Below are 23,381 nucleotides of genomic sequence, written 5' to 3' on the forward strand. Positions count from 1 at the left end.
TCTCAGTACTGGGATCCCATCTGTCTTGAACCTGTGCAGGTCTTGCACAAACACAACACTTAACTATAACATAACATCGTGTGGGGGGGGGAGGGAAAGAGAGAGAGAGAGAGAGAGAGAGAGAGAGAGAGAGAAAGAGAGAGAGAAAGAGAGAGAGAGAGAGATTAAATCACCCATAGGTGATTAAAGCCTTTTAAGAGAGTGACAGAGAGACATTAAAGAATTATATTCGGGAATTAAAATTCTAACTGTGAAGCCAATCTGTCCACAACATCTGTCACCGCAATCATGTCAGGTTTAATCTGGTTGCACTGGCTGGCTAAGGTGGCCCCTTCTTCCTCCAGCACTCTTGCACATCCCACCAGAATGTGGGGTCAAAAAGGACACCCTTCTGCGGGAGAAAGAACAGTCCTTTGGTCATGAGTACCCAAGCAACTGCAGTTCCCTGGAAGGGATCTCCAAATAAGTTCTGAAGGAATAGTAAATTTGAAAATCATTCGTGAGACTCATATTCTAACAAGGCAGCTGCAATAGAGGTTATAAAACACATGCACCATATCTGTAAGCAAATAATCAAACACTGCTTCCAGAAAACTAAGTGCTGGGGATATAGCTCAGCTGGTAAAGGGTTTTACCACACAAGCATGAGGTCTAGAGTTCCATCCCCAGGAGCCACATAAAACACCAAGCACAATGATTTGGAATCCCAGTGCTGACTTAGGAGGAGAAAAGCAGACCCCTGGGGATCATTGGCCAGCCTTTCTAACATAGTCAACGAACCCCCGGGTCCTAATGAGAGACCCTGACTCAAAAATAAATAAGGGAACATCTGAGGCTGACACCAGCCTCCACATGCATGCACATATACATACACATGCCCCACTTAGCATGCAAACATGCACATGCGCACGTGCACACACACACACACACACACACACACACACACACACAGGCACGAGAAGAAAACTTGGGGGAGACATGACAGGGTCTTCTGTTAAGTGAAGGGTTCTAATGTCGTTTCGGACTTCAGAATATAAAAATCCAGAGCGCTGGGTAGAGGTCAGAAAGAACAGACATTTGGCTTAGTTTAATCCAGTAATAACTGGGGTTATCTAACAATGGGAAAACTTTCCTTTCTGAATAATTATTTCAAATATGAATAGAGCAAGTAAATATTTAAATAGTCGTAAATTGTCAGGTGAGGTGCTAGTTCATGCCTGTAGTTCCTGCACTTGGGAGGCTGGTGCAGGCTTCTTTTGACTGGCCACCCTGGGCTACACAGTGAGTTCCAGGACAGCCTAGACTCATGCGCTCACCGTTCAGGGCTCAGCTTTTCTTCTGCCAAAGCCTTCTGTTGTCCTTAGCAGCCAAGACCAAAGGTCTGAGCCATGGCCTTGAAAGAGATTACCACCACCAGAAAATGGAAGATTCCTTCAGCCCACATCAAAATGGGGCCAGTTTCTATGGAAACCACGGTGACGCAAACTGATGGTGGGGTACGAGGGAAAAGTCAGGAATTGGAAGCAAGGAAACCACTGCCACCTGGATAACATTATACAAAAACACTCGAATCATCACTAGCCTGAGTCGTGGAGGCCACAGCCAGGAAATGAAGTCTGGGGAAGGCTACAAGGATTCATACAGCCTGCCAGGCAACCATGAGATCCACAGCCAGACGGTCCTCTGGGACAACAACAAGGAGACCCTGACCCCCTTGCCAGCCTCCAGGTCATATTGGTCCGTAATCATCTCAAGCACAGCACTTGCTGTGGGAAAGTAACAAAGACACCAACAGGCAGGTTGAGGTGGGAGGTGATGCCAGCTGTGACCAGTGCAGCAAGTGGGAGCAGAGTGCCAACTGACAGACCCAGGAGAAAGACTTCTCTGTCCTTGTTCTGTCCTCAAGCACTAACGGAGATGAGATAGGGCGGCCAAGAACAGACTCAAAACTCACCTCCTGATTAGTCCTGGTACCAGCTAAGGAAGAAACTCCCTCCTGAAGTTTACTTAACCTTGATGGGTCCAACAGTTAGCAGAGCGCTCTATTGCTGAATCTAGTGCATAAATATTAATTGAATAGCTGATATATACATCCTGTATCACAGGAAAAAAATAGCCAATCGAATAAAAGGGAAAGGATACAGACAAAAAGTGGTAAAGAGTTGGGCGGCAAATAGAATTGCACCAAGAAAGATTTTGTTAGTGAAGAGAGCATAACAATGGATAAGAGAAAGAATTGTGGGATAGAGGGAGGAAAATTCATTTGCAAAAACACAGAAGCGAAAACAAAACTTAGTTATGCAAAAAGTAAAATGGCCAGATGTTTGGATCAAACGGTGCCTTTAATGCAGTGTTTCCTCTGACAGCACCTGAGACGATTCTTAGCTTTCAATGAGGTTTATTCAATTGAACGTATTTATGCTAATAGGTAATAGCTGAGCCATTAGCACATCAAATCCATTTCACCTATATCATTGTTTAGAATAAATCAGTTTGTTCATGCATGCGCTCATTCATGCATTCCAATTCCATAAATGAATATTCATTCTATACTTGCCAACGACCGAGCATGATGTGGTAGTCTGAAAACACAACAGAGATCACCGTCAGCAACTTTACCAACTTGTGAGGAAGAACCATTCGAGAAGAGCTGAAGAATGAAGAAAACAGTGGGCAAGATGCAACCGGAAAGTGAAATACAAATCTATGGAGATTGTGAAAGTGCTTTTGGTTAGTAAGTGGATTGCTTGGGAGGATGGTTTGCACAGGGACACAACTGAGAAAATGCTTCGCTTGGTGATCAACTCAGCTGCAGTTCAGTCTATAATTCTCAGCGAAAGAAGCAGTAGCAAAGGGAGGCGAACATTCATAAGCCTTGTCCTCCTTCTTACGTTGAGCACTATCAAAATAATTTCACACATCGCTTCAAAAACAAACTATTACAGGGGCAAAGGCCATGCTAATTTTTACAAACCTACTCGCTTCCCCCAAGGAATATCCAAAGGAAGCTGGAGCTGAATGTAGATCTCTAAATCTCTGATTAGGCTTTAATATTAAAAAGAAACTCCTGGGCCAGGGAAACGGCTCAGTGTGCAAAGATGCAGGCTGCTGGGCCTGACAACCTCAGGTTGATCCCTGGGGCTCATGTGGTGAAAGGACGAGAACCGACTCCTTCAAGTCCTCCTCTGACCTCTACGTGTACATCATCACACACATACACACACACACACACACACACACACACACACACACACACACGGAGAGAGAAAAAGAATAAATAAACAAAAATGTTACACTTTTTTAAAAGAAACTCTCTTTAGCAGATAAAAATTAATTTACTTCTCATGCTGATGCTGAACTCTGGCATTCTTTCTGAGGCCTTTACCTGACTTAAACCAAATTGATAATGCAAAATGAAATAGCTTATAATTTTGGTTAAAATTTCAACTATAATTATTATGGTGCCCTTTGGCTTAATTATATAAAATTACTAGAATTGGTAGTGGATATGGTCTAAATGACAACATACTGAGTAAAATACTGTACACACGCACTCACACGCAGTGTACTCACACGCATGTGCACATACATGTACGCACGTGCACACACACACAAACATGATTGGAAGAGGAGCTAGATTTCTAAACTTTCTATATAATCCATCTGGTCACTATTTGATCCACTTCCTTTGGAAAGATTGAAGCTAAGTCAGGTTTTGCCTCCCACTTGGCAACGACCTTCCTGCTTCATTATCCCCAACTTCAGGGTCACAGACATGGACTACCAGGCGTGACACCTGCATCACCTTTAAATTAGGAAGATGCCAGAAGAAACTGTAAAAGCCCTTCACAGTTTCTCTTAAGCACGCTTTTCTTTAAAAGTGTTCCCAAGTCCAGAGGTGAAGGCAAGGAAGGAAATGGAGTATGGATGGAAACCTGTGAACGAAGGCTGAACCACGGTTCATTTATGATATTGTATGATACTATGTCAAAAATGGAGTTTAGGCTAAGCATAACGGCACTGTAAATGAGGCTCAAAGGAAATGTTTTGTATAAGATGAAATTAGTAAATATCAATTATCTTATTCTCAGTTATATTTTGACTAGAAAAATAATGTGTAGCATGATTAATTAAAAACCCAGAGACAGAAACTGGGGTTCAACCTGAAGGTCAGAAAAGCAAAACAGTCAGTCACTGGCTTTTATCTCGACCTCAGTCTGAAATGGCGATCCTGCCTCCAGGAATCTCAGAATGAGACTGTGTGAGAACTGTCTCCTCCCGCCTTATTTTCATCTTTAGGCCTGGGATTAAAGGTGTGCACCACTACCATCCGGTTTCTATGGCAAACTAGTGTGGCTACTGAGATTAAAAGTGTGCGCCACGACTGCCTGGTCTGTAAGGCTGACCAGTGGGGCTGTTTTACTCTCTGATCTTCAGGCAAGCTTTATTTATTAAAATACAAATGAAATATCACTACAATAATGATGCTGTTTAATTAATATCTCTTCATGATTCATCCTCCACCTTATCTCCAACTGTGTGGTTTGGGGGTAAGTACATGATCTGTGCCTGCCTCGGCTTGTCTTCTTGCCTTTTAAAGTAGCCATGGGCTGGGAGTGTAGCTCAATGGTGGACTACTTCTCTAGCACCCAGCTTCTTAAGCTGTGGATAACAACCCCATGTTAGACGTCTTTATAACCAGGTTTGAGACTACTGCATATTACAAACGTATTTTCATTGTGTAAAACTCTCTGTTCTTATAGAAACACAATGATTTAATCATAGAAAGGAAAACAGTATTTTCATATTGCCATTCTAGAGCATAAGTACCAAAGTAGTGGGTCATTGCGTTGGATTATATTAGAATGTTTGATTTTTAAGGTTGCTTTTTGAGTTGAAAACCTGAGTTTCAAGAACAAACTGTTAATTAAATTTTGGCTTGGGATTAAGCCAGAATTTCAAACCGTTTCTGAAATGGCCTTGAACATATTTCTGCCATTATATAACACATTTAGGTGAAGTTGCATAATCAGTGGTAATTTATTAAACCAAACTTTTGATCAGATCTGAAAACATGGAAGATGCTCTGCATTCTGTAGCATCAAATATTTAAACAGTATTTAAATACTTATGTAGAAATAAACAAGCATAACTTTCCTTATATGAAAATTTGCTTTCATCTTTAAAAATGGTAACATTATACATACATATCAAAAATTGTTTTAAGATAAATTTATGGCTTATTATCAGTAAATATTTGACTTTTTAAGACAGAAACCAATTCTACTGAGTATACTGTGGAAGGCACTGGGCTAGGGTGTAATGAGTACGGACTGTAGACTAAATGCTTGATTTATATACTTGGGGTCACATTAAATTTCCTCAGGAAAGAATGGTAACTGGAAAAAGTTTTAAAAGCCATGGTTTATAATATCAGTATTCTGTAAATGCACATAGCAATATTCTGCTGCCTTAGTTGACATCTTTATGCCCATAAACTAGTATAACTCTCAACCCTCGTCAAAGAAACTTCTTTTTACAGTGGACGGCAATTAATATAGAGACCCACAATAAATCTATGTGCAAAGAATGGAGTACTCAGCTCTAACAAAGACATACTCCCTTCCATAAAGCCTCAGGAACATTGCAGAAATGATTCTGAAAGGCAGTAAGAACCAGAGGTAGTGGACACCTACAGCAACATAGTATTTGCTGAACACAACAACAGGTCCATGTAACAAGATCTGTACAAGATCAAACCAGCCAAATACCAACTTGGCTATGGAAAGGGCTCATGAAGTCCTCCCCCTAGGTAAGAATCCATTCACAGTCGCTGGGGGACAGTGACTTCTCCTCAGGGATGTGACCTCTGAGAGGCTACTCGTGCTCCCGTAGATGGTCCTACACCCATGCACAGGCAACACTAAGTGGATTCAGTTGCTTAAAAAATAAAGCACGAGAAGTTAGGGGACAGTGGCAGTGGAAGATAGGGGAGGGATTGCAGAGAAAAGAATGGGTGCATATTTGATCAAAAATGCAATATTGATTTGTGTATGAAACTCTCAAACAATTAAAAATTAGTATTAATCTCAGTGGGACGGGGTACTGACATTACCTACTCTAAAAGTTTATAAGCGCAATATTTACGAGCCCCTCTTTATCAACGAAGACTCTACTTGAATTTCTATCAGGCTGCTTCTGAGATCTTTTGAAGTCCACTTGGGATCTTTAACTTGTAGTCACTCTGGAAAACACATATATGCAGATAGACAAATACACACACACACATACATACATACATAGACAGATGGATAGACTGATTTACTGTGTGCTGTGAGATATGAGAATTAATATTAACAATTAAGATTCAAATGAAAGAACTTGTGTTTGCCTCAGCCAGATTGCTAAGGTAGGTAGATTATCTGACAAATTTAAACTGATATTCAACAAATTCTATATTGTGAGAAGTTTTAGTCTAGCATATGTTCACCAACTCAAGATACCTTACTTATATGTGAACATGCACATACATACCCATTCACAGCTTAGGAATCTTAGGTTCCTATATTTGGTATATGTACAGCAGACACTCACAATTTTAAAGATAATTTAAAGATAGTCTAGAAAGTGAAACCTACTGCAGATGTGACTGAACAAGCTGGAAAATACTCTTCAAGAAAAGATGTTTAATATTGTAGCGATTAAATATTAGCTAACAGACTCAGGAGAAATAGAGGATATGAAAGAAAACAGGCAAAAACTTAGCTAAACTACCAGTGAAAACTATATAGCAAATTTCCAATAGCACAAGATTCCTTCTCTGAAGACAAAGATTTGGAAACGAAACTGTCAGAGGCAGCACAACGGCTTGTTTTCTGGGGTTGCCATCCTGTATAAGCGCCGCGGGGCCATTTGCCTTGCCTGAATGAAATACAATTTCTTTAGGACACAAACTTTGTATCAAATGTCACATTCGACTGACCACAAGTCATTGTGCATTCTTTTCTTGCTTTTCCTTCAAACACTGAGGGGACTGAATTTGGGGCTTCCTCAAAAGTACTCTGGAACATGTCCAGTCCTCTTTTAACGTTTGAAAAAGTGTTTGTTTTTGAGACAGTCTCACTATGTAGCTCCAGCTGTACGGGAATTCAGTTATGTAAACCGGGCTGGCTTCAAACTTCCTGCCATTCTCCTCCCTTTGCCCCGTCCCTAGGACTGCCACTGCACCCTCTTGCGCTGAACGTTCCTTCACGATCAGAGGGCTAAAAACAGAGCAAGAGTCAGAAAAGGGATGAGGGCAGGAAATAAAGGAAGAAGGGGAAAGTAGAGAGGGAGGGAGAGAAGGAGGGACGGAGGGAACGAGCGAGGGAGGGAGGGAGAAAATTGAGACTATTTCTTCCCTCAAGAGACTAACTCACTTACAATGAAAAAGGAATAACAGGCCTCTCTTCTGTGCTAATATTAGTATTTCCAAACAAAACAAAAAACTGACATTCTCATGAAACATATCTAGAATGTCTAAAAACATAGGCGGAACTACAATTTCTATCTAGAAAGAGGGAAGACATTTTATTCAGCTAACAAATTGAACCAATTTATTGGGGCGGTGGTGAAAATTTTCCTTCTTTCAACAAAATTCAAAGGAGTTACTATTACTCGTGTTTTTTTTTTAAACCCAGCATTCCCCAGGACGCAAGGTTAAGGTCTTTTATTTTCACAAGGAATGGGCATTACAGGGCCTAAGGCACTTCTCTAAGCTCCTTTCTTTCCCAGTGTCAATTGAGGGCTCCCGAGTTGAGTAGGAACTGATAATAAGAAAGACTGCTAAGAAATTATCATTTAACTACCTTTAAAACTCACCACCTGGAGTTCCAAGTCCTAAGGCAGGTATTTTTCTCTACAACAGAAGCAGTTTAGTTAAAAAAAATTGCAACAGTTCTTTTTCTAGCAACTGAACCTTTTAAAGGCATGGCACTGGGGCTTAAATTAGTCTTTTCCTGTAATTTTCTTCATTAGTAATGCCATTCAACTATGCCCAGTACTTGTGCGTTAGGGACCTACAAATTTAAAATGTTTAAAATATCTACCTTAAAATTTATATAAATCCAGTAAGTTCCAAGCCTCATGAAAGGACCACCACGTGGTAGTGGCAATATCATCTTATGCTATGATATTATAATGTACCAATTGACAGGCATGGGCAAGACACATTTGCTTCCCGGAAAAAGAAGAACAGAAGGGAAGAAATCAAAATTATGGGGCTTATTTTTAACTTTCTCAAAATACAAGTTTCGGGCTCTTCCCAAAAGTTAAAAAAAAGGCTCTGCATATTATTTTAGTGGCTTCTTGGGAACTATTTGTTCAGCTGCTACCAGGTGAGTGTGTATATAGCACAGTCCTCTACTTCCAGCGCGTTTGCTTTCAAGAATCTGACCTCTCTCACACAAGAGAATGGGCACACTCTCTTTCACTGTCACCCAGATTTCCGTGTCGTACCCCTAAGAGTCCAGAGAAAAAAGGGACATAGAGTAGGATCCCAGTGTATTACCATGGGGGAGAGAAGGCTTCCTTCCTGGGAGAGTTTACTAAGAGAAAAATGGATCAGAATCTTTCTGGGCCAGATCCCGAGCAGTCCTTATGTGGATGGGTTGGACGACCTCCTATGGCCTCACCTAGACAGATGATTCTAATAGCTTGCTTTCAATTTGATGGTCCTAAAAACAGAAGCGAGTAAAAGCCGATTTTTATCCAGTAGACACAAAACATCGTGTGGCATAGTCAAGGAGTCTTAATAACAAGCGAGTGAGTAGGTAAGACAAACTGCTTCCACTGGGATCCTTCTACCTGTGCGACACTGGCGATGCTTCTACCTGTGCGACACTGGCGATGCTTCTACCTGTGCGACACTGGCGATGCTTCTACCTAGGCGACACTGTTTCAGTCCACCAGTGCAGTACAATTACAAAAAGAAATTTTATATTTGAGATACTATGTTAAAAGAAGCAACCCTGGTTCGAAGAGAAAAACCTATCCACGAGAATTCCTGGCTTCAGATGCTACTGACTCCCAGGGAGAATGCAAGAACGCTTTCTGAGTGGCGCCACTGTATTGAGCTGAGCTACAACTATATTAAAAAGGCAGAAATTGTCTACTTATCCAATTATTTAGTGGAAACTTAAGAAAAATACTATTTCAGCACATAGATTACTTTTTTTGGTCATATAGTTGGCCAAAGCCCAACATACTGAACAACCTGCCCCTATGTTGGAAATTCTAGCACAGGATATAACCCTTATCCAATTTAGCAGGGACATAAATAATGAAGCAAACAGTTGTGCGAAACCTGAACTAAACCTCAACCACATACTTGAGAATCCTATAAACTTTAGGAAAGCAAAGGAAAGAGGCAGGGAGAGCGGGAAAGATGAGACTAACCTATGGTAGCTAGGCTTTCATATGTAGTTAAGGGATGCAGCTCAAGTATCTGTAAGGCATAAGTATATATACCCCAGCCAGACTGATCCCAAGGTGAAGGGAATCGAAATAAGCCTGAATAGGATTTGGCCGATAGTAAAAGAATGCCTTAGTGTTTTTCCCTGAAATTCCAAAACAACTGACAGAAATAGTGGAGCCGAAAACCCACAAATCTTTCAGCTTGTCATCACAGCTACATTTGACCTTAATCAGAACTGACCTTAATCATGCCTCCGCTGCATGTTCAAGTACAGAAAGAAACAGAAATAGAACATTGTGCTTAGGGTCTAATTCCCACACCTTTCCAAGGAAATGCCAAGAAAACAGGGTAAAAGTTCAGCTGAAATAATAAATTATCGTTTTTAAAATAACTATTCACAGAGACATGAATGGAAAGTAGATCAAAAAATGTATTTAAATATGTTAAAGACACGGACTTCTGTGAGAGTTTGTCAATATACCGGCAGAGACGCTCCAAAAGTATATTGGACTCTGAGTACTTCATAGATTCTCATTTCCAAACCACGTAACTTAGTCCTCTAAAAGGACAATCCCCATAGTTTCTCATTCTTCGTCACTCAAGGACCTGAGAGACACTTATTCCAGGTTCTGTCTTGTCCTTGAGAACTAAGGCACATAATCTACTCCAGCGATTGGTATAAATGCTTTCTTAATGAATGTGTGAATTAGAACGTGGAAGGAAAACAGTCCACAGCGCAAATCATAGAGCAAGAATTGCCAGAACATGGCCTAGCTAATCTATTCAAAATGTCCTGTCTTTAACAAGGTTCTTTATTCAGGTCTCTCAGCCGTTTGCATGACTTTGCAGACGTCCACATGCTGTCAAGTAAGTTCCCCGTACAAGTAGCGAGCCAAGGCTCTACAAACGCTCAGATCTAGACGCTAACAGTTCTGTTTCTGCGGAATCCCAAGGAATTGCATTTATCTCTTTATCTTCTTTGAATTCAGTGCACAAGATTCCAAGTCAGCCCCCAAATCTGAAGGTTACAGAAACATCTGCTTACTGATCTCCCAACCTGCAGCCTTGGGGAGCCTCCATCAGCATTGGGAATGAATCTAAGTATAAACAATTCACGGTTCTGAAAGAAACATTATGTGAGCTGCACTCTTAGAACTCCCAAATCATTTCCAGTGCAAAACACAAACATCCACAAGGATTTATTTATTTATTTATCTATTTATTTATTTATTTTTTATTTTCAGGGCTTGGGATGAAATCCAGGCCCTTGCACATACTAGGCAACCACTGCCAGCAAACTATTATTTTCTAAAGAGCCAATTTTGTTAATTGGCTTGGCAAGTAAGGGCAGTGGAAAGTGTCCAGCCATTCATACTTTATGTAAGAGCCGTGACTTTCTTGCTTATTCTCTTACAAGAGCAATTTAAATCTGGCCAGTAAAAATAAAATCACTCTCTTCATGGTCAATACACACTTTACAGGGAACTTAAATTAGTAAGGATAATGGTTCATTGTTGTTATTAGTTGAGAAAGGGGCTCATTGTACATCCGTCTCTATAGCTTCGTCCCTAGCTGACATGTTCCTCACTATCTAGCTTAACGAGAGCCTTTCCTTTTACCACACCAGTGAAAAACTTGACAATATCTGTCTCTCCTTTGTGGATTCTAGTCCTTAGTCCTTGCAAGCAGATTATTCCTTTCAGCATGCCACTGAAACTACTATGCCCAAAATCACTAATAATTTCCTGTCTTTGAATTCAATGGCATTTTATGAATTTTCACAATTCTCATATGGCACTACCGAACAATGCCTAAGTTCCCTGAACACTAGCCTCTGTCCTAGCTTCCATTCGAGACCTCTCTCCTCTTTCTTAATGAATTGCTCTCTTTTCTGTGCCTTTTACCACTTCCTGTGTGTACATTTTCAGCAAGACTGTATCCTCATCTCATTTTGCAATTCCTTCCTCTTAGTTCCTTCCTTCACATAGTTTCAGAGAACACCCTGTCAATGACTCCTGCGCTATTAACTTTCTAGCCGCCATCTTTGCCCCCAGTCCAGTCGTATATTTCTGAACACCAACCACAAAGTTCCAACTGGTAGCCTGTCGCATTTCAATTGCAACATGCCATCTGTTGATGCATCAGCAAAGATGTAGAATCCTACTCCATTCTAATTATTTTCTGGGTAGTAAAAAGTAGGAAAAGTAAATAAATTATTATTCAAGCCTCTGTTGCATTTTATAATAGTTCTCAAGTAGGGCCCTACCAACTACTTCTAACACTCAACAGACATCAATTCAAAGTTAAGAAATGTAAACACTTGACCTAGCCTCAAAATATATTCTGTTAGATACAGCACTCTTCCTTCTGGGGTTTAAAATAGTTATTAAGACAGAAGGAATTCCTGTAGCTTAAGAAAAGTTTTAGAAAAATGCATTTAAATTTACCATATAGAATATCCCTATCCCAACTGCTGGAGAGATGGCTCAGTGGTTAAGAGCACTGACTGCTCTTCCTGAGGTCCTGAGTTCAGTTCCCAGCACCCACATGGTAGCTCACAACCATCTGTAAGGAGATTTGGTGTTCTCTGGCCTGCAGGCATACATGCAGGCAGAACACTGTATACATAATAAATAAATAAATCTTTAAAAAAGAATACCCCAACTGTCTTTGTATCATATGCTTTCACACAAATGACTCACACATACAAGCCACTCATGATTGCAAATCTATTGCAGTCTGAGCACTTTTAAAGACCATTGGTTCAAGGTCAGCCTCAGCCTCAGTTACCTAGAAAAGCCAGCCTGGGAACTGCAGGAAACTCAGTCATAAAACAAAAACAACAAAAAAAGCTTAGCATTCTTACTTCAAATATTTCAAAGAAATCTTGTGATGCCAAATGCATGTCCTTGTGACGTCCTTGTGGAAGGAGAGATGGCTCAGTGGTTAAGAGTGGCTTTTGCTCTTACAGACGACCCATTTTAGTTTCCAGCACCCAGCAATTCACGACCATGTGTGACCCCAGTTGCAGAGGATCCATTGTCATCTTCTGATCTCTGTGGGCACTGAGTGCACATGCTACACAGACATACATGCAGGTAAAACACACACATATGCAGAAAATAGAAAGAAATAAAAATGATGATCCTTCTCTCAAGTGTAGGTCAGTAGCAGTACTTTCTTTACATGCTAAGAGATCATCTAAGAATTTTTACTTCTAATTATTTTCAGATCTATCCATGTTTAAAGAACCCAAGGAGGCCAATTTTGCTTATTTTTCATGAATCTCTTAGGTTGTGCTTTTACATGATATAGTATCTTATTTTTTCAATAGCTGCTCTTTATATGTTTTCTCTGTACTGTAAAGTAATATAGCATGAACAATTATGCTTAAATTAATCTTAAAGAAAAACTCTTAAGACATCATGCCTAACCATGGGGACCATTTATTTCTGTAAGTTAATGGTTTTCAAAAGTTATTATATATTGATTTATACTAAATCTACTTGAACACCTACACATAAATTATTATTTAGACAAGTTTATGTCATTTTTGTTTTTCACAAAATGTAGACACACTGACTTTAAAGTAGATGCAAGCTGTGTGGCTGGCAGGGCAGGCCTTTCACCTGGAGACTCTGGCATTTGGGTAAGGCTAGGATCCCTTGGCATATGAAGTCTGGTGTTCACAGTTTTCTGATTGTGACAGATTAAATTCTCAATGTAATACACATTCTTCTCTTAAACTCCTCATATAATGTAAACATATGACAGTATAATATAATATATAACAGTAAAGATAAACTCCCAAAATAATATAAACATAACAGTATAATACAATATAAAACAGTAAAATATAAATATAAACAATATTTGCAAAACATACTAAATAAAATCCATTCTTCAATTTCAACTTCAAAATTAAATCAAATTCCTTATCTGCCTAGATAATAACTAGATATTTTATCACAGTTTCATCATATTTTTTTCATACATGTCTTTAAACATCCTCTTAAAAATAATGACCCAGAAATTCAAAAGTGTTTGGCCTTATTGCGGGTCTTGTCACACTGCTTACTTACTCCCTTAAAAATTAAGCAAGGATTGCTGGTGGGAGTGCAAGCTGGTACAGCCCCTTTGGATGTCAGTGTGGTGATTTCTCAGAAAATTAGGAAACAACCTTCCTCAAGACCCAGCAATACCACTTTTGGGTATATATCCGAAGGATGCTCAATCATGCCACAAGGACATGTGTTCAACTATGTTTATAGCAGCTTTGTTCATCATAGCCAGAACCTGGAAACAACCTAAATGTCCCTTGACCGAAGAATAGATAATGTGGTACATTTACACAATGGAGTACTACACAGCAGAAAAAAATGACATCTTGAAATTTGTGGGCAAATGGATGGAGCCCACAAATTCATTTCTCAAATGAATGAGAAAACATCATTTTGAGTAAGGTAACCCAGACCCAGAAAAACAAATATCATATGTACTCACTTATAAGTGGCTTTTAGACATAAACCAAAGAAAAACCAGCCTACAATTCACAATCCCAGAGAACCTAGTCAACAATGAGGACTCTAATAGAGACATACATGGATCTAATCTACATGAGATGTAGAAAAAAACAAGATCTCCTGAGTAAATTGGAAGCATGGGGACCATGGGAGAAGGTAGAAGGGGAGGGAAGAAAAAGGGAGGGGAGCAAATAAAAATATATAGCTCAATAAAAACTATTTTTAAAAGCCAAAAAAAGAATTAGAAAAGAAAAATCCTAAATTCCCTACTTGACATAATAGATACCCTTTGAATTAATTGCCCCTGATACTATTGTATGCCAATTAGTTATGAGATATTTTCATGATTCTTCCAAGATCAGCAAAAGGAAATAGCAAAGCGACATGTTCAAAAACACAGTAATATCAAATATCAACTCTGTAAGGAGATCAACATATAGTTAAAGCCACTGGTTTCAGGTCAGACAAATCTAGGAGGTGCTTTCCTAGTTCTGTAGCCTTGTTAACTTTCTTAGCCTACTTTTGCTTCTTAAGGTTGGGGGCCAGGCATCATGGTGCATGTTTTTAATCCCAGCACGTGAAAAACAGAGGCAGAGAGAGCTCTGTGAACTCAAGGCCAGTTTCATCTTATAGTGAACTCCAGGTCAATTAGGGCAAGACCGTGACCTCAAATAAAAATGGGGACACTAGACCCTGGCGTCAGACAGGACTGTCATCTCTGCAATAAGGGTACTAAAGATAGAAAAAGGTAAATTATGGGCCCACAGTAGGCCACATTGTGAAACTTTATCTCAAAAAAAGAGATTTGAATACTGATTTCACTTAGTTGTTAGAGAATTAAGTGATAAACTTCATGTAAAGCTCTGTGTGAGGTATGTTTAAGTGCTCCATGACAGACTGCAAGACAGCTCTTAAAATTATTTTCGTGCCTTTTTTTATAGAGTGCTAGGGATATAGCCCAATACTCCACCCGTCTAGGACAGCATTCCCTCACCGAGCTGGGTCATGAGTCTCTTTACATAGTACTATCAAGTACAGCTGACTGATTATCTACACTAGAAATTAAAGCAACGTAGTTTATCTTTTTTTTTTTAAACAATAAGTAATTATCTACCCAAGTCTTCCTTCTAAATCAACTTTCAAATGTTATACCAGAGATAACGGTTTCCAAAACCATACGACTTGATTAAATCCATACGGTTACAATTTTAATAATAAGAACGCTGCCATACTTGTGACGAAGCAGCTGCATAAAAGGCGATGGTGAAATACACAGACCAACGTGTCTGATGTGGTAGCTGTTACCTGAGATGAATACTGTCTGGAGCTTAAAAAGTGAAGTTTAATTAGTCTTGATTCATTGTTGGAAATCACCCAAGCATAAATGCTTGGCTCCAAACCAACTCTGCGATAGATTTTTATTTCCAGAAGAGTTAAACCAAAGAATATAATTCAAAGACGAGAATCCAAAGCCAGAGTCTATAAATCATAACAGCACTGCTTTCGAATTTAGTCACAGACTCATAAAAACCTAGATCTCTTTTTTGCCATGCTAGTTTATATCCATAAAATACATGTTTTTGTGGTTGTTCCTGTATTTGGGGGTTGGGCAGGTATGTTTTGTTTCCTTCATTTTTCTTTCATCTCTTCTTTCTTCTTCTTCTTCTTCTTCTTCTTCTTCTTCTTCTTCTTCTTCTTCTTCTTCTTCTTCTTCTTCTTCTTCTTCTTCTTCTTCCCTCCTCCTCCTCCTCCCTTTTCCTCCTCTTTCTTCTTTTTCTTCTTTTTTTTGACACAGGGTCTGACTATGGAGCCTAGTCTGGCCTCACACTTACTATTCTTGTACATCAAACTTCCCGAGTTGTTATGATTATCAGTTTGCACAGCCATGCTAAGCAAAAGGGATAGTTTTCAAAATGAGAATCAAAGTCCTAGAAGTACAATATGCAGCACAAGCCCCTACACAAAGGGGTAAAAACTACTTAAACTACACCCCTGGTGGAGCCTATGTGTGTATGCATGTATATGAAGCTGTAAAAGAAAATCCAGGTGCTGGCCTCTCTTAGTTGCCTGTCTCCTTCCCGTCCCGTTCTCAAGCAAGGGTCATAGATGAGAACACATTTACCTAGCAAGAGGATCTTCTGAGTATTTTTCTATTGTATGTGCATATGTGCATGTATATGAGATGTATGTATGGATGCAGACACCTCACAGTGAGTGTTTGAAGGGCAACTTTCAGGAGTTGGATGTCTCCTTCCATCTGTCTGGGAATTCTACAAATCAAAGTCAGGTCATCAACATAAATAGTATTACCACTTTTACCCACTGAGATATCCCACGCTCCCTACTTAAATGGTTACTTGTTTTTTGAGACCAAATTTATCTGTGTAGCCCTTGAATTCACTCTGCAAACCAAGCTGGCCTTGAAATGAATTACATTTCTAATCATAAATCAAAATTTCTATGTACTATCTACACAAGGAGGCTACATAAATAACAATGCTGGGGGTTTCGAAGGCAACGTCTTGTATTCGTTGTAATCCCAGCTCTGCCATTTCTAGCTCTTCGGTCTTGATCAATATATAGCTAATATCTCTCTTGAATCTCAGTGAAAGTCTCTTCAAACACATAAACCGGTTTAATAATAGCACCTCACAGTTACTTTAAGAGGTAAATTAAATGCAAGAATGTATGAAAAGCAGTAGGCACAGCGCCTGGCATGTGCAATGCAGAAAGAACCCATGCCAGTTTTTACCGTTCCTGCAGCCAAATTCCGAACAGCCATGCTAACAAAAAGGTAGTTCAAGGAAAACAGAACTCCAACAGCGCTAAACACTTCAAATCTACTGCGTCTGAATTTCCTGTGGAATTTTAACCTTTTATTTGAATTTTTTATTTCACTCTACAAGTCTACAATCCTTCAAAGAACCATATATTCAAAAGGTAAAGCATTGGGCTAGTAAACAATTCCTTTGTTTTCAACTTTTCTGGCCCGGTCAAGTGTTAAATGTCACCTTTGTCTCCCATGCTAACAAAAGCAGTCGCCAAAAAAGAGTTGCCCTTTCTGTCTCAAGGTATGTTTGTTTCATCTTGGTCTAGATTGAGGGAAGTAATTAAGTTGCAATTTTAAAAGGTCTCTAGGTAGGTCGCAAGGTAGAATTGAAGGCCAACATTTCGACAATCACTTACAGATCCCCTCTAATCTATTTAATTTTGCCAATAAAACACACTATGATATTAATCCTTGGTAATTCCGTTAAGACAAAATGTATTCCATAAAGACACAGAGTTGTCAGGAGCTGCGGTTGCCTAAACAAGTTCAAGTCAATCAGCATTCTAACATGGATGGCAGAGGAGATCATGCGACCCCCCGCCCCCCACCTGAGTCGCTCCTGACAGTTGGCTGCTGGCAGAGAATTTCCTTTAAAGGCATGGTGCCCAGTAGGTTTCCCATAGTCCAGTAGACAGTCCACACCCATTTACATAAGAGCAACGCAAGCTGTACTTGATAAGCAACAGGAAAAGGACAAGAAGTTGGGAGGGGTTGGGCGTGAGAACTAGAGCTGAGTGAAGGAGTGGGAGGACACGAATATGATCAAAATACATTGCAGGCATATAGAAACTTCTCAAAGGATAAATATATATCTTAAAGATACATAGTTCATTGGGCAATACATGTTTTAGAAAAAGACACTTGAGAATAGCCACAAAGAAGTAGAAGATTCAGCCTGACCATGTCTAGTCTGTTTTTTTAAAAAAAAAATATGATTTATTTATCTTTTATTTTATGTGCATTGGTGTGAAGGTGTTAGATCCCCTGGAACTGGATTTTCAGACAGTTATGAGCTGCCATGTGGGTGCTGGGAATTGAACCCGGGTCCTCTGGAAGAGCAGTCAGTACTCTTAACCACTGAGCAATTTCTCCAGCTCCCACCCCCACGTCTAGTCTTTAACACAGGCCATTTTAAGAGAAGGTTATTATTCTTCCTCAACAGAATAAATCTCTATGCTAAAGATAAATTCCCACTATTGTTTTCATCTACAAAGTTATGAGACTTACTTAACTTTCATAACACATTGTGCCATAGACTAACTTTCAAACATTTAGACTTTCAAACATTTTCAATTGCACAAGAGCCACTACCATTGAGCTATGTTTCCTATCTATGGCCACACAACCATGAACACGTCCAATTTCATCTGATCTCGGAAGCTAAGCAGGATGGGGCCTAGTTAATCCTTGGACGGGAAATATGTTTGCTAAGCTATTTTAATTTGGACCAAGTTATTATAACGGCTTTACTAGGGTTTTAGAGAAATTAGATTGTAAGTAAAATTGAAAGTATTAGATACCAAATTGAAGGTACTGATCTTCATTCAATCTTTGCATTTGACACTTGAAAGTCACCATTCTTCGTTGCTTGGGGTTTCCAAAAAACATGCCTATTCATTTGATGGTTTCTGATTTTGACCTTCTAATTAGTTTATGAATAGTTTTAAACAAACACCACTTCAACAAAGCTTGACAGCTATGGCATGTACCAAAACATCTTTCAAGTCAATGCTCAATTTTATATACAAAGATAAAACAGCAAAAAAATCTGTGACCTAAGATAAAGATTACTTAAGAACAAGACAAAGAACAGTGGCTTGCTGCTCTACATGCCTATTACAAGTGAAGAAGGTACTATGACTAGTGAGCTGTGATTTCGTGAGCAAGAGTGCTCCGTTTATTCACGTCTCTTTATTACTTGTGAGCTAGCACCGCCATAGAATCCACCCTAAAACTAGCTCCATTTCAGTAGTTATAAGAGAAACGAGAGAGAGAGAGAGAGAAAGAGAGAGAGAGAGAGAGAGAGAGAGAGAGAGAGAGAGAGAGATCATTGCATACATATCCTCTAAATGAGATCCTCAGAAACCACCTAGATACCATAACCATCAAGTGTCTGCGCCAACACACACAGAATGCATAGAGGACATAAAATGGAATTCAAATAAGGATCTTGGAGAAAGAGTTAAGTGGAAAATTCTCCTAAGTCACCTAAGCCTTGTCTCATCATTCTAACAATTCCAACCAAAGGTCAGTGTTGCTTTTAGTTAAAAGCTACTGCAACTTATTAAGTTATTTAGACATGGGGTGTAATATTTCATTTTCTTCTAGATATAAACTTACAAGACATTGCAATCTCAATTGCTATGAAATATATATGTATGTATAAATACATACATGACATCATACCAATAATGGGCACAAACAATTCTAAACAAAGGAGGGAGTAGAAAGCCAGGTGTGGTGGCACAAACCTACAGTAGTCCTGGCACTTGGGTGGCTGAGGTAGGAGGATCATGAGTTTGAGTCTCACCTGGCCTAGGTGATGAGTCTCTGTCTCAAAAAAAAAATATTAAGAACAGATGTGAAATTCAACTAGGAAGTGATAAGAACTAAAACATGAACATGCAGAATTTACTTGCTGTTGCCAACTGGAAGAAGACATCCTTGCTAGACGCCTCCACCAAGAGAAATAAAATGAAGGCCTGAATTGTCTGTCGGAGCTAAAAATATTTGATTAGGATTCCCAAAATGTGCCTGTGTCTTCCGCACTTTCGTAGCCTTGACTGAGGAAGCCACATACCCCACTTACTTACATTCACTTACAGACACAGCATCCCTCCCCTTCCCTAGCTCCCCATTTTGCTATTCCCACATATGGGCATGCCCAGGCACTTCTTCTCAACCTGCAGGACTTACTCATTCTCCTAACATCCAAGGTCAAGTACAAATTTTTGTCCTCATGCCTACTAACTGCGTTGTATCATTGTCAGTATGTATTTTTTTAATGGTTACACACAAGCTTAAAATTAAGCAGCTTTCACTGCGTTAAAACTCTATGGCTTTAGTAACTATGTGACACTGGAGTTGTTTAACCTCTCCATGTCTGCATTTCCTCTCCTGAAAGAAACGTAATCATGAGATTATATCAAGAAAATGTAAGGTAGTGCCTAAAACAACTTGAGCATTCCTATCAGCTGTCCTTATTATAGTTACTACCAAGAATCCACTGCAGCCGGGTAGTGCTGGAATATGTCTTTAATCCCAGCACTTGGGAGGGAGAGGAAGGCTGACTGCTGAGTTTGAGGCCAGCCTGACCTACCGAGTGAGTTCTAGGACAGCTTAGGCTACACAGAGAAATCCTGTCCTGAAAACAAACAAACAAACAAACCAAAGAATCCACTGCAAAGTCTAACACATTTGATTTTATTTCTAACCTTAAGAAGCAAGTGCTATGCCTGTGTATTGGAGCAGAGAAGAGGATACATTTTAAAAGTTGTTTCTTCAGCTAAGATGAGAAATACGGGAAGTTTTGGGCTACAACATTGTTTATTACTGTTGTTCTAGATTAGTAGCAGAACAATTAGCCACATAATACTGCTGAATTTTATAACATTCAGGAAAAATATGAAAACAGGTTTGGGGCTGGAGAGATGACTCATCGGTCAATAGCATGTGTTGCTCTTGCAAAGGACTTGGGTTCAGTTCCCAGCATCCACATTTTGGCTCAAAAACATCTGTAACTCCAATTCCATGAGATCCAACACCCTCTTCTGGTCTCCATGAGCATCAGGCACGCATATAGAGTATATGCATATGCAGGCAAAACATTCAATACACATCATTAAGCCAAAGCCAAGAAACTTCAAACACTCATCAGTCACATAATAACTCACAGAAATGTAGTTTTCAATATTTTTAGATTCCATCAGAACATCTGCCTTCAAATTTCTAAGTAATTTGTTTAAATGACAATGTTTTTGCTATGTTAAAGGAAAGTTTTGCTATCATAAAATAAATATCCTTTCTCCAATAAATAACCAGCATCCCACTCACATAAAGAAGGGCTCCTCAAAGACACTCTCTTCATACTATTTTAGGGTTTTTTAATGCAAGATTATAATGAAGCAATCGCTTATTTTGGCACTATTAAATAGAAAACGGGCATTTTCATAAAAATGGAAATTGTGAAAGAATGGACAAGTCCTTAAAATTCATGAAAAAAAAATAGAAACTAAACACAAATACCATAAATATCTGTCATGTAAATAATGTAATAAAAGTCTTAATCTCTTCTTGGGCACTTAGAAATTGAAGTCTTAAGAAAGAAATAGGGTGGAACTCTAGTACTTGATTAAATTCTTAAAGCAGCTTCTCCTTGAGTTTACTTCTGGAAGAGAAATCGAAGAGAAAGAAAGCAAAGAACAAACAGAAGTGTTGAAACTGCATGGCACCACATTCAAAAAACCTACATGCTTGAGAGGTTCAACCTAATAAGGATTAACCAAAGGCATTAAACTGGTTCTTGAAAATGCAGTTATTGTGGCAGATTAATATTCAGTCACGCGTGTTTTACTTTGAAATATCAGAATGTTATCTATGGAGGCCAAGAGGCTTCAAAAATAGGGTCCCAAGGAAATAACAAACATTTCTATTTTTTCAAACAAAATGTTCAATAACTCTCCGGGTAAGTTTTCTTATATGCTAACATACAGTCAATACGCACCCCCACACATTGGCAAGAGACGAAGTTCAAGGTTCAAGGTTCTGCTGATTTCATGTAACCTTCAGTTCTATTCCAAATCCTCTTAAATGTAAAGATAAACAACCCAACAACCTGGGATTTCCACCACTCTAAAGCTAGAGAAGGAGGTTTCTACATTCCAATTCCAGAGCCCACACATCTGCTCTGGCCACTGCTGGCCCTTTTTTTTTTTCCTCCTGGGATTGCAAGAACAGAACAGAGGCTCTTTCTTTTACCATGAGTATGTAGTCAGCTTTCACCTCAGTTTACCCAATCCTCCTCAGATATGCTGAAAACTGTTATTCTAAGTTAACAGTTGGCAAATGAATCGAGGAAGAAAATCATATCCTAGGAAGAGGCAGCAACTCAGTTGCCACGTGTTCTTTCCCCAGTCTCTTCAAGTAGTGGGTTTTAAAAATCTTTTGAAGGAAAAGAAAAAGTCAAAATAAGAGCCAATATGGGTGACATGTCTCACACTACATTAAATAAAAACACCCACCCACACCAAAAGAAAGAAGGAAAGAAAGGAAGAAGAAGAAGAAGAAGAAGAAGAAGAAGAAGAAGAAGAAGAAGAAGAAGAAGAAACCATTTATATCACTGTTCCTGACTTTCTGTTTTCTTTTTTTCTTTTAGTGTTATATACCCTGTCTACACGCTCTCAAAATAATGTCATTACAGTGATTTCACAATAATCTCAGTGCCTCAGGAGTCTTCCAGTCCCTTCCCATCAGTGCCTCCATCCTTTACAGAAAAAGCACTTCCCCTGAACTCGGTACTTAGGGAATATTTGTTAAATGCCTCACTCTTGAAAGCCTGAAAGCCACTGTTTTTTTATTTCACTTGACTTCACCTAACCTTGAAATCCATAAAGCAGTTATCTCCTCCCATCTACCTAAACTCAGTAGTTTTCTTCCTTTCTTTTTTTCTTTATTTTTCTTTTAGAAACGAAACATGGTACTAATGTCTCAATGCGAACAAAGCTAACTCCACGGGAAAAAAAAAATGAAATCGACGCAACAAAGGAAGAAAGGAAAGACGGGGGGAGGGTGTAGTGGGCGATGCTTGCGTCTTCTAAGGAGAAGCTTCCAGTGTAACTTCTGCAATTTAACGGTTCTGGGGCAGAGGAGGACTAGTGTGTTGGAAAACAACAAAGGTGGGCTCCCACTCTCCTTACCGCCGTAGAGCCAGAAGAAGATGCAATATATACACGGATCACCATCCTGGAAACAAGAGCTTGAGATCGGTCGCTGGAGTCTTGAAGAGGGTTGAAAAACAGCTGCAGCAACGACTGGAACAGAGCAAGGGGCCAAACAGAGGTTGGAAGAGGAGGGTGGGGGTAGGTGGAAGGGGAACTGGCCAGAGCCCCGCCTCCACCAGTGGCTGCTTTCAATGAGCTTCCAGCACTGCAGTCCCAGCCCCAAACCCCGGAAGGCTCGGGCTCATTTGCATCATTTCTAAATTGTTTTTTTAAAACACAGGATCTCGAACAGCACCGCGAGATCTGTTGAAACAATTCTTTTTGACTATTCCCTCTCCTGGAAGGGGGCGAGGGGGAAGTAAAATAAGGGGGAGGTGGGGAAAGATCCCTGAATTGCACTCGGTTAGAATAAAGGACCTTTTCCCTTGGACACCAGAAGTTTTGCGTGTTACTTCCTGCTCAGAAATGTATGCAAATAACACAGCTGAAAGCTAGCTTTGTGTTGAATCCAGACACTAGTTTAATTTTTTAAACCCACATTTTCAAAGCTTTGTGTATTTTAAGACGCCTAAATGAAGTAAGTGATTTTTTTTTAACCTTGGTCGCAGGAATTCAGTGTATTCTGAAAGGCTGCG

General features: G+C 39.5%; 1 protein-coding gene across 1 annotated transcript in view; it reads right to left on the reverse strand.

Annotated features, from left to right (window-relative positions):
• Sh3bgrl (SH3 domain binding glutamate rich protein like) overlaps positions 1-22,947 on the reverse strand; it is a 77,696-nt gene extending 54,749 nt beyond the window's left edge. The window contains exon 1 of the mRNA XM_048417697.3: positions 22,723-22,947. Coding sequence (XP_048273654.2) covers positions 22,723-22,767 — 45 coding nt within the window. The 5' untranslated portion in view covers positions 22,768-22,947. The remainder of the gene's footprint in view (positions 1-22,722) is intronic.
• Positions 22,948-23,381: the final 434 nt, after the last annotated feature.

Source organism: Myodes glareolus, chromosome X (genome assembly GCF_982192425.1).
Source record: "Myodes glareolus chromosome X, mMyoGla1.1, whole genome shotgun sequence".
Lineage (NCBI taxonomy): Eukaryota > Metazoa > Chordata > Mammalia > Rodentia > Cricetidae > Myodes > Myodes glareolus.